This window comes from Bos taurus, chromosome 2 (genome assembly GCF_002263795.3).
Source record: "Bos taurus isolate L1 Dominette 01449 registration number 42190680 breed Hereford chromosome 2, ARS-UCD2.0, whole genome shotgun sequence".
NCBI classification, from domain to species: Eukaryota; Metazoa; Chordata; class Mammalia; order Artiodactyla; family Bovidae; genus Bos; species Bos taurus.
In genome coordinates, this window is record NC_037329.1 from 93,254,492 (window position 1) to 93,273,800 (window position 19,309).

The 19,309-nt window shown below is 39.0% G+C and overlaps 1 protein-coding gene across 2 annotated transcripts in view; it reads left to right on the forward strand.

Annotated features, from left to right (window-relative positions):
* PARD3B (par-3 family cell polarity regulator beta) overlaps positions 1 to 19,309 on the forward strand; it is a 1,167,183-nt gene that overhangs the window by 460,994 nt on the left and 686,880 nt on the right. For both annotated transcript variants that reach the window (XM_002685527.5, XM_005202765.5), the window contains exon 3: positions 1,121 to 1,292. In XM_002685527.5, the coding sequence (XP_002685573.1) occupies positions 1,121 to 1,292 (172 nt within the window). The remainder of the gene's footprint in view (positions 1 to 1,120; positions 1,293 to 19,309) is intronic.

Sequence of the window (19,309 nt, forward strand, 5' to 3'; positions counted from 1 at the left end):
TTAACCCTGCACTGGTGTTATTAATACTATTGCCAACAAGGTTCCCTTATGAATGGGGCTTTGAATGCCTTACCTGAAAAATGTTTGAATGATAAGTAGGTTTGTTTTATTTAATGAATGAAAATATCTAAGGATTTACTAGCAGTTTTCTAGATTTGCATTTTGTAGACTACATTTTATTGGATTGACAGTAACTTCGCTGAGCCACTTACTGCACTCGCATTTGGACTTTTCCACATCAGCTTTGGACTTTCCCACTTTTCCAATGAGAGACATTGGAAGTTTCTATCATGATGCTGTTTGCTGGCCAAAAATGTAGATTCATTTGGGGCTGTCTTTGCCATTTATATGGCAATGTTTGCACAATTACTTGGTTATTGAATGTTGCCTGTATTTTAAAACAAATGACTTGAAGACTGACAATTAAATGTTTTATAATAATGATGAGACACCTAGTTCTTCTATGAAATAAATTTGAGATGAAGATTGGAATAAATAAAGTCCTGACTTTTAGTTTCATTGGACTTAAGCCAGTCAACATGGAGTTAGTCATGAAGGAAAAGACCAAAATTACAGGCATGAATCCAAATGGGAAAACTATGTGTACAAGATAAGCACAGATTGCATATAAATATACATGTGTATATATGACTCTGCTTATTATGGTTGTATCTAAAAGGACAATTAGCAGTTTTATCATGTCTTTAGCTCTTTGACACTGGAATGTTCTCTCCTACCATGTAAGTCTGTTGTTCACATTCTGCATATTCAGCTTTCATGTTTGACAATACTCTTAAAAGAAAGAGATGCTGATGTCCTGTTAGGCACATTAGAAAGGCAAGTGAGGGGAGGAGTGGGCCATTTCATTCCTTCCAGAAGGTTAGCCAAAAGTGGATCTCTATTCCAGGAATATACAAGCAAACTGTTAATTATTTCCTGACCGTGACCCCTTCAGACATAATATTGAATTAAGAGTTGTGATACAGTAACATTAAAGTTTTCAGTTTTAAGAGGTCCTTTATTAGAAAAAAAAAGCAAATAAAGATCACAACCAGCTAGATAGTGTCCATGTGGTATGCGTGTCCTACAAAGTAATTAGTGTTACTGGATTTGTTTGTAGCTGATTGCTGTGTTTGACGAACAAGAACCACTCCACAAGATTGAGAGCCCCAGTGGAAATCCGGCAGGCCGGCAGAGCCCAGATGCTTTTGAGACGGAAGTGGCTGCCCAACTGGCTGCATTTAAACCAGTCGGTGGGGAAATTGAAGTAACCCCTTCTGCTCTGAAATTAGGTAGGTGTGTTTTTTAAGTCATCTGCTTTTCATCTGGTTGAAATACATCATCTTGCTGTCTATGAGTTGCTTCCACTTTATGACTGACCCTGTTAATGTTTGCCTTTAAACCTGGACTGTCTTTCTGTAAATTATTTTTCACATAGATGTTTGCAGCTGCTGATGCTCAGGCAATGGATGCACTTCCTTCTTGAATCGCAGGTGAACCTGAATCGCGTATCCTTGACCTGACAGGGCAGGAGTTAGACTACATGCGGAGCTTCATCTGTAGCGTGTGTATGCTCTGTGTCCTCAGTTGCTCAGTCGCGTCCGACTCCTTGGGACCCCATGGACTGTAGCCCCCCAGGCTCCTCTGTCCAAGGGATTCTCTAGGCATGAATACTGGAGTGGGTTGCCATGCCCTCCTCCAGGGGTTCCTTCCAACCCAGTGATCAAACCAAGGTCTCCTGCATTTCAGGCAGATTCTTTACCGTCTGAGCCAACAGGGAAGCCCATAGTATGTGAGGACCATTTAAATGTTTTTAAAAGTCCCTGAAAAAAAGTCACTTGGAAAAAAACTAAGCGTTATCAAGGATTCCAGGCTAGAATAAAAGATCACTTTCTGTTTTAGCCACTTTCTTCTCCACCAACTGTGTATCTCAAGATTTGGGGAGAAACATTTTGAAGTTAGTTTTTTTATTTCTGTCCTACTGATTTATTCCAGGCAAGTGATTCTGTTCAGAATGCTCATTTGTTACATTTGTTTTGAAGGTGTTGGAAGAAAGAGAAAATAAACATTCTTCTAAAATTTTAGTGAATTTCTGACTCCAAGATAAATAATGTCAATTTTGGTAATATCTCTTAAAGATAATTTTAGGTCAGTTTAAAGCATAAAGTTTTGAAAATCCACTAATATTATGTTACTTAAAACCACTTTTTATTCATATTGAATGTATGCATACATTTTGAGAACACTCTTAAGCACCGGTTATAGGTTAATTTTCAAGCTAGAACAGAGGTTGTTTTTTTGCAAAACATATGCTTAAAATTGTAAAGACTGTGCATAGTACAATTTTTGCCATTTGAAACAAAATAGATTGTAAAGTTTATTTTACATGCCAGGATACCGAGTATCTATATATTTTGTACTGATTTTCTGGAAAGCATCTATAGTACCCCTTTTAAAATAAACCAAGTGGAAATGAATGACCTGTCATCTTCATAATTTCCCTCTATCTTTTGGAAATCAACCTAGCAGAGCAGTTTCTGCTGGACCGCAGACATTGAAGGGCTTAGTGGCAGCTTCTTTTCATCTGGAGCGAGGTTTGTGGCAACAAGCAACCTCACAGCCCTATCATTCATTTGCATAATGGATGCCTTTTTATCCATTATGCAAATAGTATGGGAGGAAAATTAGGCAATAAGGGAAGACGAAAGGAGAAAATTGCTCTTGCTTGTTTTAATATACTATTTATAAGCAAGCTCTGGGGTCTTCAAAAGTCTCAGCCTCAGAGTACTGCCTGTGCCTGAGAATTTGTTTTTTCACCTTTCTCTTATGAGCTTTCTCAGGTTAAAAAAAAAAAAAGGTTATTTTTCTTTAGCTTTTTTAGCTTCTTTTATTGAACCATCTGAGCAATTCAATGTTCAATGTAGAAGGAAAAGCAAGTTGAAATTCCATATCTTTGAAAGTGGACTTTCTGCTTCTTCAATACTCATTTTGGATCAGACAGAGAATAATATATATTCAGTAGTAATTATATTCTAGGCACAGACCTCAAGGCAGTGCACCAAGTATTCTAAACCCTGTACTCCTGACAACTTATTCGAGCCTCACGATACTCAGTTGGGTTCTACCATCTCCCTTATTTAAGAGATGAGGAAACAGGCATTGAGCAGTTACATAACTCCTCCAAGTCACATAGCTGTTAGGTGGCGAACTTAGCATTTGAACCCTTGCTGGTTCCAGGTCAGGAATAACTGTGCTGTGCTGTCTTTCATATGCTATTTGTAAAAGAATATATTGATATAATCTTCCTTAGAGTCATTTTGTGAATATATGCCAAATCCTGAAAATGCTTTACCCCTTGGCGTCAAATCCCGTTTCACTGAGTGTCATAGATGAAATGGTGAAATTGGCCAGCCTTCACTATTGGGTGGTCAGTGTTGCCTTCCAGCCATTTAGTCTGAAACGGTGGAGATTGCTGCTGTTTCTCCTTTTTCGTCTTATCATCCACACTGTCTTTAGCCTTCATGTCCAGGAGCATTGAAGCAGGCCAGAGCTTTCACATTGATCTGCACTAGGCTCATGATACTGCAGAGGCCTCAAACTGACCTCTTTCTGTACCACACCTGCTTTCCCCAATCCCTGCCTCTCCAGAGTGGCCTTCCTAAGTCACAAATCTGATTAGATAACTCCTCTGCTTAAACAACTTCCAGCAGCTTCCCCACTGTGAGGAGGACCGCGTCCAAACTCGTTAGCGAGCTGATACAGATGGTCCCTTGGAATTAGATGGAGAAATCTGGGCAGGGATGAATGACGAAGAAATCATCCCTTGTCTACTCTCATGGTTCTCTCGGACTCTGCACTTTACATTTCTAGAATTTTAAAAGCAAAGAAAAAAAAAAAGATCATGTGTTTCTCAGATAGAAAAATAAAAGACAGAAGCAAAGCCACCAGCTTTGGTATCTGCCCATTCTGTTTTCCCTTCACTGTCCTCAGGGCGGGGTGTGGTTATGGCTTGGACACAGAGAGATGGGGGCTCTACTTGGGAGCAGGTACAGGGTCCATGAGTAGCTCTTCTGAGAGGTGGCCTGGTTGTACTGCCAGGTCCACCCTGAGACCTTGTTTAGAAGATGAATTGGGCAGGGAGGGAGGGCTATAGTTGGAGGAGGAGTAGCAAGTGCATTCTAAGTATTCATCATCACAGAAGGCAAATAAAATGCCAAACCCCAGCCCATCCTCTCTGCTTCCTACTCACCTCTCAGAGGCTACTGGAACTGGTTCTACTTCTCATGGGACTCTTTGGCCCAGGCTGGTACAACAGACGTGGGACTGATTCTCCTTAGTTTTCTCACTCTTGAGATCCATTCTTGACAATGAGGAATTTAACCATGATTGGTTCACATGCTTATTCTTACTTAAAGAGACACAGTTTAACCGATTTTGGGAATCAATACAGTCTTCTCTTATTGGTGATTGTTAATCACCAGTAGTGTAGGTTTTACTGATATTGAAATTAAAATGTACTCAACATTCAGTATAATTTTTATGTCTCTTTTTCCAATACAAGTTCATCCTCAACAGTGTCCTACTAAAGATTCACAACCTTCCTCACATACATGCAGACAGTGGTTGGCCCTACCTTTTTTTTCTTTATCTCCCAAGATGAAATAACTTATACACAGAACATGCAGAAAGTTCGTTTTCAGGGACTCATACAGATCCAGCCCCTCATTTTCTGCCCACTTTTATTACTGGCCACTCTTCCACAGTCACTTTGACCTACAGCTTCCAGAAGCCACTTCTTGTTGTTTTTAATCACTGTCATGTCTGACTCTTTTGCAACCCTGTGGACTGTAGCCCACCAGGCTCCTCTGACCATGGGATTTCCTAAGCAAGAATACTGGAGTGGGTTGCCATTTCCTCCTCCAGGGTTCTTCCCAACCCAGGGATCAAATCCATGTCCCCTGTGTTTCCTACTTTGGCAGGTGGATTCTTTACCATTGAGTCAGCTTGGGAAACTCCACACATGGCTTGCTACTTTCTTTCAAACTTCTGTTTTGTAGTTAGAATTTCCTTCCCTGGCTCTCACTCTTTTGCTTCTTTTTAACTTGGTGAAATTGTATGCACTTTTTAAACTCAATTTCAAATATGACCTTGTTTGTGAAACCTCATCCAAATCTTCAAGACAGTATGGTAAGTTTGCCATAAATCTATTTGTTAATTCTTTAACAAGGGATACAAAGATGAATAAACTTTCTACTGACCGAAAGGAATTCATAGTCTTGCACCCTATGTAAGCTAATGGGGTACATATTAAAATTTTTAGTTTGTAAGACAAATGTTAAATCAAGTGGGCAACCACATAATTCCAACTTCATTCATCTAAATTATTTCCTACTATTTATTTTCTAACGGATTTTCTAATGTAATGCTAAATGACTAAGTTCTGACTCAGCCCTACCCAGCAAATCTTTCTAGCACTTCAAGACTTTAACGTTTCTGAAGTTGACCAGTGCATTTTACTGTGTAGACTAGAGATTGCTAACCTGAGAGTCTAGTTAATAAAAGGGAGTGTCAAACAAACACCAGATAGAATAGCAAAGAATCATATCCACAGGGTCTTCTAGACTTTCGAATCATCTAGTTTAGGAATTTTCCAAGTCTTATATGCAGAACCCTACGGTACTTAACACATTTTGGAATTTCAGCAGACATTTGATTCTAGTTAATAACATTTATTGGGCACTTAAGTTCTGGATGCTATTCTAATGTATTCACATTCACTCTTTGAACACATATGATTGGTTATGCTAACAGGGCAGAAAAGGATGCAGAGGGCTGTTGAGTAGGCAATAGAGAATTCTAATACTATTTAGAAGTCTTACAGCAAAGAAACCTACCTTCACTCAAAAGAATTGTTAGCACCTTTTAAAGCAACTTTTGTGAAAAGCTGGTCTTCTAATAGAGCTATCCCACATTGAAGGTCAGGAGGGGCGGTGGTGAGGAGATACCCCTTGTCCAAGAGAAGGAGCAATGGCTGCGCTTTGCTGGAGCAGCCGTGAAGAGATACCCCACGTCCAAGGTAAGAGAAACCCAAGTAAGACGGTAGGTGTTGCAAGAGGGCATCAGAGGGCAGACACACTGAAACCATACTCACAGAAAACTAGTCAATCTAATCATACTAGGACCACAGCCTTGTCTAACTCAATGAAACTAAGCCACGCTCGTGGGGCAACCCAAGATGGGTGGGTCATGGTGGAGAGATTTGACAGAATGTGGTCCACTGGAGAAGGGAATGGCAAACCACTTCAGTATTCTTGCCTTGAGAACCCCACGAACAGTATGAAAAGGCAAAATGATAGGATACTGAAAGAGAAACTCCCCAGGTCAGTAGGTGCCCAATATGCTACTGGAGATCAGTGGAGAAATAACTCCAGAAAGAATGAAGGGATGGAGCCAAAGCAAAAACAACACCCAGCTGTGGATGTGACTGGTGATAGAAGCAAGGTCCGATGCTGTAAAGAGCAATATTGCATAGGTACCTGGAATGTCAGGTCCATGAATCAAGGCAAATTGGAAGTGGTCAAACAAGAAATGGCAAGGGTGAATGTCGACATTCTAGGAATCAGCGAACTGAAATGGACTGGAATAGGTGAATTTAACTCAGATGACCATTATATCTACTACTGCGGGCAGGGATCCCTCAGAAGAAATGGAGTGGCCATCATGGTCAACAAAAGAGTCTGAAATGCAGTACTTGGATGCAATCTCAAAAACGACAGAATGATCTCTGTTCGTTTCCAAGGCAAACCATTCAATATCACAGTAATCCAAGTCTATGCCCCAACCAGTAATGCTGAAGAAGCTGAAGTTGAACAGTTCTATGAAGACCTACAAGACCTTTTAGAACTAACACCCAAAAAAGATGTCCTCTTCATTATAGGGGACTGGAATGCAAAAGTAGGAAGTCAAGAAACACCTGGAGTAACAGGCAAATTTGGCCTTGGAATACGGAATGAAGCAGGGCAAAAACTAATAAGAGTTTTGCCAAGAAAATGCACTGGTCATAACAAACACCCTCTTCCAACAACACAAGAGAAGACTCTATACATGGACATCACCAGATGGTCAACACCGAAATCAGATTGATTATATTCTTTGTAGCCAAAGATGGAGAAGCTCTATACAGTCAGCAAAAACAAGACCAGGAGCTGACTGTGGCTCAGACCATGAACTCCTTATTGCCAAATTCAGACTTAAATTGAAGAAAGTAGGGAAGACCACTAGACCATTCAGGTATGACCTAAATCAAATCCCTTATGATTATACAGTGGAAGTGAGAAATAGATTTAAGGGCCTAGATCTGATAGATAGAGTCCCTGATGAACTATGGAATGAGATTCAGACATTGTACAAGAGACAGGGATCAAGACCATTCCCATAGAAAAGAAATGCAAAAAAGCAAAATGGCTGTCTGGGGAGGACTTACAAATAGCTGTGAAAAGAAGAGAAGCGAAAAGCAAAGGAGAAAAGGAAAGATATAAACATCTGAATGCAGATTTCCAAAGAAGAGCAAGAAGAGATAAGAAAGCCTTCTTCAGCGATCAATGCAAAGAAATAGAGGAAGACAATAGAATGGGAAAGACTAGGGATCTCTTCAAGAAAATCAGAGATACCAAAGGAACATTTCATGCAAAGATGGGCTCAATAAAGGACAGAAATGGTTTGGACCTAACAGAAGCAGAAGATATTAAGAAGAGATGGCAAGAATACACAGAAGAACTGTACAAAAAAGATCTTCACGACCCAGGTAATCACGATGGTGTGATCACTGACCTAGAGCCAGACATCTGGAATGTGAAGTCAAGTGGGCCTTGGAAAGCATCACTATGAACAAAGCTAGTGGAGGTGATGGAATTCCAGTTGAACTATTCCAAATCCTGAAAGATGATGCTGTGAAAGTGCTGCACTCAATATGCCAGCAAATTTGGAAAACTCAGCAGTGGCCACAGGACTGGAAAAGGTCAGTTTTCATTCCAATCCCAAAGAAAGGCAATGCCAAAGAATGCTCAAACTACCACACAATTGCACTCATCTCACACGCTAGTAAAGTCATGCTCAAAATTCTCCAAGCCAGGCTTCAGCAACATGTTAACTGTGAACTTCCTGATGTTCAAGCTGGATTGAGAAAAGGCAGAGGAACCAGAGATCAAATTGCCAACATCTGCTGGATCATGGAAAAAGCAAGAGAGTTCCAGAAAAACATCTATTTCTGCTTTATTGACTATGCCAAAGCCTTTGACTGTGTGGGTCACAATCAACTGTGGAAAATTCTGAAAGAGATGGGAATACCAGACCACCTGATCTGCCTCTTGAGAAATGTGTACGCAGGTCAGGAAGCAATAGTTAGAACTGGACGTGGAGCAACAGACTGGTTCCACATAGGAAAAGGAGTTCGTCAAGGCTGTATATTGTCACCCTGTTTATTTAACTTATATGCAGAGTACATCATGAGAAACGATGGACTGGAAAAAACACAAGCTGGAATCAAGATTGCCGGGAGAAATATCAATAACCTCAGATATGCAGATGACACCATCCTTATGGCAGAAAGTGAAGAGGAACTCAAAGGCCTCTTGATGAAAGTGAAAGAGGAGAGTGAAAAAGTTGGCTTAAAGCTCAACATTCAGAAAACGAAGATCACGGCATCCGGTCCCATCACTTCATGGGAAATAGATGGGGAAACAGTGTCAGACTTTATTTTTCTGGGCTCCAAAATCACTACAGATGGTGACTGCAGCCATGAAATTAAAAGACGCTTACTCCTTGGAAGGAAAGTTATGACCAACGTAGATAGCATATTGAAAAGCAGAGACATTACTTTACCAACAAAGGTCCGTCTAGTCAAGGCTATGGTTCTTCCTGTGGTCATGTATGGATGTGAGAGTTGGACTGTGAAGAAGACTGAGAGCCGAAGAATTGATGCTTTTGAAGTGTGGTGTTGGAGAAGACTCTTGAGAGTCCCTTGGACTGCAAGGAGATCCAACCAGTCCATTCTGAAGGAGATCAGCCCTGGGATTTCTTTGGAAGGACTGATGCTAAAGCTGAAACTCCAGTACTTTGGCCACCTCATGCAAAGAGTTGACTCATTGGAAAAGACCCTGATGCTGGGAGGGATTGGGGGCAGGAGCAGAAGGGGACGACAGAGGATGAGATGGCTGGATGGCATCACTGACTCGATGGACGTGAGTCTCAGTGAACTCCGGGAGTTGTAATGGATAGGGAGGCCTGGCGAGCTGCGATTCATGGGGTCGCAAAGAGTCGGACATGACTGAGCGACTGATCTGATCTGATCTGATCTGATAGAATTTCATAATAGCACTTTTCTATACAATTAGCATTATTTTACAAATGACCAAGTGAAAGCTTAGAGAGATTGGTGTGTGCTCTGATGTCAAATAACCAGTTGGTTAAGAGTAAAATTGGAACCCATAATACATTTCTTGGCTTTCAGCTCCATGACATTTTTTTAGATTAATTTTTTAGGTTTCAATTATCTGATTATATTCATACTAAATGAAATACAATAATACCTTATGTCCTTTTTGAATTGAGATTGAGTATACATTACTAAATAGATACTGAATAGCTGTAAATAAAAAGGCTAATAAGGAAATAAAGTTTAGAAAATTAAGATGAAGGAAAGTACTTGGAAAACCTTCTGTGTCAGAAATGAATTTTCTCCTGTTTCTTCACTCCGTGTGTGTTCTCACACATGTGCTTGCATGTGTGTATATTTGAGGGGGGAAGTTGCACTAAAACAAATATGCTAATATTTGGTACATGTGGGTAATATTTCCCCATATTGTGGATACTTTTGTACTTTTTGACATTTCATGTATTTTCCTGTAGAACCATCTGCAAATAAGACAAATTATTGAGGACACTTAACTTGATGTTTGGAAGAGTAAGAGTTTTAGCCTTTCAGCTACTAATCCTTATGCTGACTTTATGATCAGTGGTAACTGACCTTCTGCTATTCCCCAAAAGACCTCATGAGGCCGTAGTCCAAGGTTGACCCAATTTTTGTCCCTTGAAAACCAGTGTTACGGAGTCAGTCCCAGACTACAGTATTTGATCTTTGTGTCCAGACAAGTCATTTATCGCGCTTTTCCAAATCAAGAATGAACCAGGGCACATTTGATATTATATAGACATGAATATTCTGAGCTGAGACCACACGGGTTACTTCTTTATGTGTCACTACTGGAGCTCCCTGGGCCATAGTTTTCTCATCTATAAAATAGGCCTTTCTTTCTCTAATGAGCTATGACCATCCCAAAAGTGTTTCATTAATTCCAAGCTGAATTTGAATCTGATTCCACGCCCCTGTCAATTTCTATCCTATGGCCGCAGTTAATTGGGCTTCCCTGGTGGCTCATTATTTTGGAACTTTTGGTAACATTTCTTAGTATTCTTGACTGAAATTTGCAGTAAGCTTCCATGGGAAAATCTCTCTGTAGTTGTAATTATTTTAGTAATGCAATTTAAACAGTGTATCGGGATAAAAAGTACTTTAAACTTTGTTGTTGCCACTCTTATGATCTACATTACCCAGATATAAAGCAACCTGATTAAAATTTGGAGTTGCAATGAGTATTCGCTTTATTCTCCTCTTGTACGTTAAACTTTGAAGATGAGATACTTTCTATTTGAAAGTGATTCTTGCTTTCAGACTTGAAAGCTGAAAGGTGCCTCAGATGCTTTATTGTTTCCATGTGTGTTTGTGCTTCAAAACTGAAATGAAAATTATGATTGTATATTTGTTATGATATAATTATTTTCAAAACATTGAGTTCTCCCTTTGCTTTCAGTAGTTCCCAGATAATATGGTATAGCCATAGATTAGGTTGGAAATTGTGGCCATTTTCTATCCGATTTTGACTAATTTAGTGCCTAAGGGAAACATATGGGATCGTTTGTATGATTTTTTTTAAGGAAACCAAATCCTTTTATGGCACTGATCTTCAGGAAAAAAATAAAGAAGGAGGAAGTTTATTCCTTTAATTAGACTGCAGTGTGTAAGTAGCTGCTGTGTCCATAATGTGAGTTTAAGTATTGGCATCTGACCCTAGACAAACACAGTCACACCACACACATAGCAGAATGAAAGCTCAGGGCTGGGCCATGCTTCTGCCCGAGCCTTTGAGTTCTGACTACAAAGCACCCAAGTCTGTGCGGGTTCCTTGTTACTGGAAGCTCTCTGCTGTGGGTGATGAAACCCCAAGTTGAAATGACCAGGGAACTGAGGTTATTTGCTTGGATGAATCCATAAGTCATCATTTGGTCGTTGAGTTTCATCCTGTTTGTTTCCTGTTGGGGCTGATTATTCAAAAGTTAACAGCTATAGAATAGCTTTCTTTTCTCTTTTGTCTTCCCTGGGAGCTGGGTATTTTTTCTCATGTAGGCTTAGATGAATGATGTCGTAATTAGCTATGGTAACCTTGCCAGGCTATCATCAATCAGTCATAGCCATGTAGTCTAGAAAGTGTGTGCATGCTTTTCTGCTATTACGGTAACTAAATCAGGACTAAGGAGGTCACAGTGTTCTAACCATTTCTGGCACCGTTATTCTTTTGCTGTTTTTTTGGATTTTATTATAGTTTGTTTTCAGAGTAGGTGAAAAGTTGCTGGAGAAGGAGGTGGTACTGGGAAAGTCAGCTTAAACACTGATTTTTTTTTTTAATTTTAATACTCTGGAAATGGCCTGAGGTATTTGGTTAAATGAAAGAATTAAATAAGTATCTAAAGACAAGCAGCTGCTATCAAATATTAAAAGGTAATTACTACACAGGAATAATTTCTGTTGTGTTAGTGAAGTACAAATGTGAATAATAGTTGAAATATGAAGTTTTCAATATGCCTGGCATTGCATTTTGAGTAACAACAGATGAATGGTCTATGTGAACATACTTCATAGATGAGCAATCAGTTCATAGCATTTTGCAAAAATAGCATATGAGTTTTGCTTAAAGATATTCTGTATTCTTATGAAAGTTTTAAGTGAGTCATTATTTATTGAATTATTAAATGTTAAGTGAGGGAAAATTTTAAAAATCATTATCCTAATAGAACTACTTTTATTTTTCTCTATTTTCTATCCAATTCATCTTTTAATTTTATTCTTCTTTTTTTCACCTGCTCAGTTCTCCTTCTGTCTCTTTTCTTTAATTTTGTGTGCTATGTCTAATGGCTAAATTCAGTACCTAAATTGGTAGTAAGTTGGTAAGTAATAAAAAAAATATTAAAGGGAATTTGCATTTAGCCATTTATCCCAAAAATGTAAGACAGTACATATAAACCAAGCTTTCCTTCTTGTTCTTTTCTGGCTGTGTTTTCTAAGTTGATTATACGACCTCAAAAAACAAACAAACAAAAAAACCCCATTGAGTTCACCATCTCCCCTTTGGCCTCTTGCTGATGCTGGGCCCACACTGAGACAGTCTGCAGATCCTCTCGTAAACAAACGGAATGAAAGGTCACCTTCCTACTGCTCGCTTGATATTAGACCCCTGGGTTTTCAAGCCTGTTTTGCAGATTGCTTTTAATAGTAAGCCCAGTGAAACTCTGTTTGCAGAGGCCTAGTCCCTGACTAGTGAAAATATTTTCAGCCATGCTGTCATACTCACCTTGTAGTTCCCTGGACCACTGATAAAGTACTTTTTGGTTTGGCCTTGTAATAAAAGAAACAAAATCTCCTCCTCCTCCTGCTTCCCAACACACAGATCCATAGTCTTTTTTTGCCCCTCCCTTCCCCAACCCTTGCTACAACTCCCATCTACCTTTCTTGAAACCACTTCTCAACTCTCTGCTATTCAGGTGCTTTGGGACAGTCAACAGGGCCAAGAAGAATGACCCTCATTCTCTCAATATAACTGCTGCGTTTTAGAGCCTAGTTGGGTTTCACATGTCTGTCACAGAATGCTTTCTAATTATTCATCTGTATTAAAAATTTCTGAACAATGTGACTCAGATTTTTATAAATAGAAATCTTTGTGGCCATAAAATAGATTACATTTCTCATACATTTCTAATCACACTTAGGCAAATTATTTATAATAACCCTGCTGATTTTCTTTTGCAATTAGAAATTCAAGAATCTTGCTAACCATTTAAAACATGGTAAAGCTTTTTTTTGCACCAACAATTTTAATACATGGTTTAGACTTTGGGACTTTGGGTGTGTGTGTGTGTGCACACCCGCTCACATGCACTTTTTTTTTCCCCCTCTTTCTGCCCAGATGGATGGGGCGAGGAGGGGGGAACCCACTAATTTAATTATTTACAGAAGATCCATCTTAAGGACAAGTCACTCAGAGTTGGACACGCTTTCATGACTGGCTCAGGATTTCTCATTTGCTTTATCTGATAAAGCCATATGATGAATTACAACCCAATATACACACATTTGCTTATTTCCTTGCTTATACCCATTCTGAAATTTTACTAAGATCTTGATTTGGCCCGATGAAAGTAGGAAATACTGAAACAGCTTGATCTGTTCATTCTCACATCCCAAGGTGATAAGGAAAGGTGACAGCCTTTGCTTAGCAATTGCCTTAAGAAAAGCTATCTCTCTTGTGTTTACCCTTTTTTTAATGTTTACTAGATAAAATAAGACAACCTCCCAGATATCACCACCACACCCTGTCAATTTATCATTGAAACCATGCATCCATCACATGGTACACACAAAATGGTACTCATTTTGTTTGTTCGTAAGCTTAATGAGAAGACCTTGATAGCTATCAGAAAATACAGGTGACCTTTTAAAAGTATCAGAAAAGTTCTGATTGCTTTTCTGTAGAAATATAAGACTCTTCATTAAATTCCTCAAACTCCTTTACAGATGGAAGAAATTTGGGGCTTTGTATTTTTTTTTTTTTTCTGTGTGCAAAATTAAAGTACAGGAAATTATGTGGTACATCTTGCTTATTTTCTTTTTGTTTATATGGAAGACTTGACTATGATTACTTAATACATGTGTACAGAATATGCCATGATTAAGGAAAATAAGTGAGAGTAGATTTTTGCCTTACCACAACCTATGTAAAACCATAACACTTGTATTTCATGTTTTAGGATAATATTGATTAAAGAAGCCATTACTTCAATGTCATATTTCTTGATACTGTTGATAAAAATGGTGTTTCCATATTCTTTTGCGCTATTTGTTCTGAAAAATGGCGTGGATAACAGCAAGCTGAATGGCTTTGTGTCATCTGGTTCTGCATAATTGTGATGATCAATTAAACTCTCCTTATGTTTTTAAAACAAATAGACTTTCTGCCCCAGAGATCTGAAAGCATGAGGCAAAGTTCTTATTTTAGTCACAGTTCAGGAATAATGTCCTTTGACCTTGTGACTTTAGTTGGGTATTACAGTTAACTGCCCTTATGGCAGAGAGTTCAGCATTTGCACAACTGATGTCTGCTCTTTTTAGATGACTGTTCTTAAGAGGATAGCAATAGAAATCAGTCTGGCTCATGCCAGTGCTCCAGAAGATGGTAGTGTGCCTGTCACTGACTTCAGTTAATCAAGAATTATTTATTCCTGGCCTAAAAGATGAAACGTATTATTAGGCTAGGCTACCAGAATAATATAAAATAGAACAAGTCATGAACTCATTCTCAAGTAGCTTACAATCTTGACTTAAGAGAGACTGACTTAAGTTGACTTAAGATATTTAACTAAGTGAGTCTCTTTACTTGCTTCAGTTCAGTTCAGTAGCTCAGTCGTGTCTGACTCTGCAACGCCATGGACTGCAGCATGCCAGGCTTCCCTGTCGATCACCAACTCCCTGGAGCTTGTTCACAGTCATGTCCATTGAGTCGCTGATGCCATCCAACCATCTCATCCTTTGTCATATGCTTCTCCTCCTGCCTTCAATCTTTCCCAGCATCAGGGTCTTTTCCAATGCGTCAGTTCTTTATATTAGGTGGCCAAAGTGTTGGAGTTTCAGCTTCATCATCAGTCCTTCTGATGAATATTCCTGACTGATTTCCTTTAGGATGGACTGGTTGAATCTCCTTGCTGTCCAAGGGAATCTCAAGAGTCTTATCCAACACCACAGTTCAAAAGCATCAATTCTTCTGCACTCAGCTGTCACATCCATACATGACTACTGGAAAAACCATAGCTTTGACTAGACCGACCTTTGTTGGCAAAGTAATGTCTCCATTTTTTAATATGCTGTCTAGGTTGGTCATAGCTTTTCTTCCAAGGAGCAAGTGTCTTTTAATTTCATGGCTGCAGTTACCATCTGCAGTGATTTTGGAGCCCAAGAAAATAAAGTCTGTCACTGCTTCCATTGTTTCCCCATCTATTTGCCATGAAGTGATGGGACCAGATGCCATGATCTTAGTTTTCTGAATGTTGACCTTTAAGCCAACTTTTTCAGTCTCCTCTTTCACTTTCATCAAGAGGCTCTTTAGTTCTTCTCTTTCCGCCATAAGGGTGGTGTCATCTGCATATCTGAGGTATTGATATTTCTCCCAGCAGTCTTGATTCCAGCTTGGTTAGGTTTCCATTTTTATAATTTACAACAGTTATAGTAACACAGAGCATGCAATTACAAAACCATACAGTTAAGAAAATACTTACGGTATAAGTAAATTTAGATGTGCACAAAAGCTTCTGTGTGTGCCATTAGTCATGTGGGATATCTCGTTATAGCTTGGTTAATTGTCTTTTGTTTGAGTCTTTGGTTGATAGTTTCACAGAGATAATACGACTTCAAGTTTGTAGTCTTATGTTGTGACTGTTTTTATTGACTCTCTATTTTGGGCAGTGCTAGCTTTATCTTCTATTAGATGACCAGAAATATTTTGGCTCCCAGTCTTTCCACTACCACCAAACATGTCCTGAGCTGCTCAAGTGAGGTCTCTGAGGTCTCATTAATGGGTCAATGGATAAATATTTATTTATCTACCCATTCATCTATCCTTCTCGCCAAAGACGCTCTAGTCAAATGTACTAATTTAATTCTAGATAGTGATGTTGGAGACCAAATTTCTTCCCTGGCAAGTTGAGCTAATTCACAGTCAGAAGAATTAGATATGCTGGAGCCAGGAAGTAGAGTTCATAGATCTACTCTTTCTTTTTCACGGATGACCACATAAATTACTGATTAGACCCCAACAGTAATCTTTTCTGCTCCCAATCTATAGGCTATTCTTCAGCCTTATTTATGTACATGATGCAGAAAGTTTAGGGAAATTCTGTTTTCGGTCTGTTTATTTCCTGACTCAGAATACCACCCTCCAGGTGAGTGCTCAAATTGTCTAGACACAGTTGTCCTATATGTGAATCCTTCTACATTGTGGATTGTACTTAAGAAAGAATTTGACCATGTTGGAAGATTTCATTAAAGAAGTTTATAGAATGAGTTTGGTGGTGTTGTTTGTTTGTTTGTTTTTTCCTTTTCAGACCTCTTTTAAAACTGACTCAAAAATTTTCTTTAAAAGACCTTCCTTGACTGCTTTCTTAATGGTCTGTTTTAAATAGTATTTTAGCATTTGTTTGGTAGCTGTCATAACTTGTGTATAATAATCTGTCTTTATAATGTGAAAGGTTATGTGAGGTTAAGCAAAATTCGTGTCTATAATTCATATCTTCTGAAAAATAGTTGTTTTCTCAGTATTAAAAATGTAACCTAATAAATTTGATTCAATATCTTAATTAAGCAAGTAGGCAATGCATTATTTCCAGGAAAAAAAAAAAAAAAAAACAGAAAAAACAAGAAATGGAAAAGGATATAGACTATATGTTGTTGTTTAGTCACTCAGTCCTGTCCGACTCTTTTGTGATCCCGTGGACTGTAGTCCGCCAGGCTCCTCTGTCCAGGAGATTTCCCAGCCAAGAATACTGGAGTGGGTTGCCATTTCCTTCTCCAAAATGCAGTGGGTTGCCATGCTCTCCTCCAGGGGATCGTCCCAGCGCAGGGATTGAACCTGCATCTCCTGTGGCTTCTGCACTGCAGGCAGATTCTTTACCACTGAACCACTGGGGAAGGACTTTATAACATATAGTGTAGAAATTAAGAGTAGAAGTTATGGAGCAAGACTACATAAGTCAGATATACCTCTGCCCTTGCAAGCTGGGTGATCATAGGCAAGTGTTTAACATCACCATGCCTCAGTCTTCTCATCTATAAACTGGATAATATTAGCAGTGCCAAATGGAGTTGTTGTGAGCATCAAAAGCACTCATATGTATGTAAAAATAAAACACTTAGAATAGTGCCTGTCATAGAAGAGGTAAATACTAGTCACTAATGTTTTTATCATTATATTTATTATTGATCATTTAGAACAAAATTTCCTTGGCCTTATGTAATTGATATTCTGATCTGGCCCTTTGTTCTCCCTTTTTCTCATTTTTAACTTTCAACCCATAACTCTATATTCTCTCTTTTTTATATAAACATAGATTCTGGTCATCTTATGCCTTTCTCTAAGCCACAAAATTAAATGAGATTTTCCTCTCTTCAGGCTTACAAGATAAATGGTTAAATGGTCTATTGCAGCCAAAACAATACCCAGGGATGTTAATCAGAGTAATGTAATTGCTTCAAAGTTTTCAAATAATACCTTTGTGCTTATTTTTAGGGATTTGTAGCAGGGTAATTGCTTTGATTCTTTTTTATCCTTACTGAACTCAAGTACTTACTTTCATATTCTCACCCTGATGCAGCATATTGTTCATAAGGATTTTCTTTTAGAATTGGTAAGTGCATGCTCTTCATGTTTGGCAATACTTTTACACAAGGGAATAAGAATACATTTTTGATGCTGTTACCCTCATCCAGCTGGCCTAGAGTACTGGATGTGTTGGGGTGCCGTCAGGAAACAGATTAAATGCTCAAAGGTGTAATTGAGAGAATTTAATAATGGGATTATTTATGAAAGGGAGGCACTCAAATTCTGAAAAAAAAACTGAGAGCTCTTATCACCCCAGGCCTGAAAAAAGAGACAATTTACCAGTCTGGTAAGAACCACTGATGTGTGAAAGCGGTATTACAGGATCAGAACCTATGCCCTAAGCTTGTCCTGCCACCACTTTCAAGGGTGGAGCTGGCAAAGAGGGGAATAAACAGCCTCAGATCCCCCTTTTCCTACCCTTTTCTACTGGTCCTTCCTCATGCCCAAACCCTACAGGTAGCCAAAGGGCAACTGGTCTGTGTGATGCACTGAGTTGCTGAGTAGAAGTCAACCTCCTGGATCCAGAACAGGGCTAAGGAGACCAGGAAATGGCTCCAGACAGCATCATGAAAATCACCTAACACAAATACTTAATCTGTGTATATCTGAGCTGACTTTTTGCTGAAGAAGAACAAAACAGAAGAAGACAAAGGATGAGATGGTTGGATGGCCTCACTGACTCGATGGACATGAGTTTCAGCAAGCTCTGGGGAGTTGGTGATGGACAGGAAAGCCTGGCATGCTGCAGTCCATGGTGTCTCAGAGTCAGACACGACTTAGCGCCTGAACTGAACTAAGCTAACTTTTTATAAGATGCTGTGGTGCATGAATAATGCTAGAAAATTAAGGAAAAGTTGATTATATATTTGGCACGTAACTAGCTACTGGAATATAGAAATCATTAAAAACCTACAGTTTTTCATCAAGGTGTTCACAATTCAGTGCCATAATTCTCATCATTTTCTTTTTAACTGAGACATAGCATGGAGATATTTCTGTCTACAACACACTGAAATGCAGTGTCTCCCTCTTTGTAAGATTTCTGTTGTGCTGACTATAATTCCACTACCTTTGGAACTCAATTAGTAATGCACATCAGCTTTCAGTTTACAAAAAAAGTGGATTGAATATATTAACAGTTTTTTCATGTCTCTTCCTTTCCAAACTTTCATACAAATGACAGCTGAGGTAAAAATAACGGTGGGGAGCAGAGCTTAATTAAAAAAAAAAAAAAAAAACTAGAAATGGAAAGGGGGAAATGGAAAGGGGGAAATGGAAAATGAAAAGAATCAGATGAACAGATGACTTGCACTTCCGGCTACCCTAGAGGAAGGCCTTCCTTCTTTTGGCTTTGAGAAAATACCTGGGGTAGAGGTGAACAACCTGCCTGCCTGCTTCTTATGCAGGTTTGTTACAGTTATACCTGTCAGCAAACATGCTCTATCATGTCACATGCCTAATTCAGAAGAGAACTTTGTTCAGGAAAGGCCAACGTATTGTCAAGAAAAAGGGAAGCTGCTTGTTCTTAATTGGTTGTATTGAGAAATATGAAT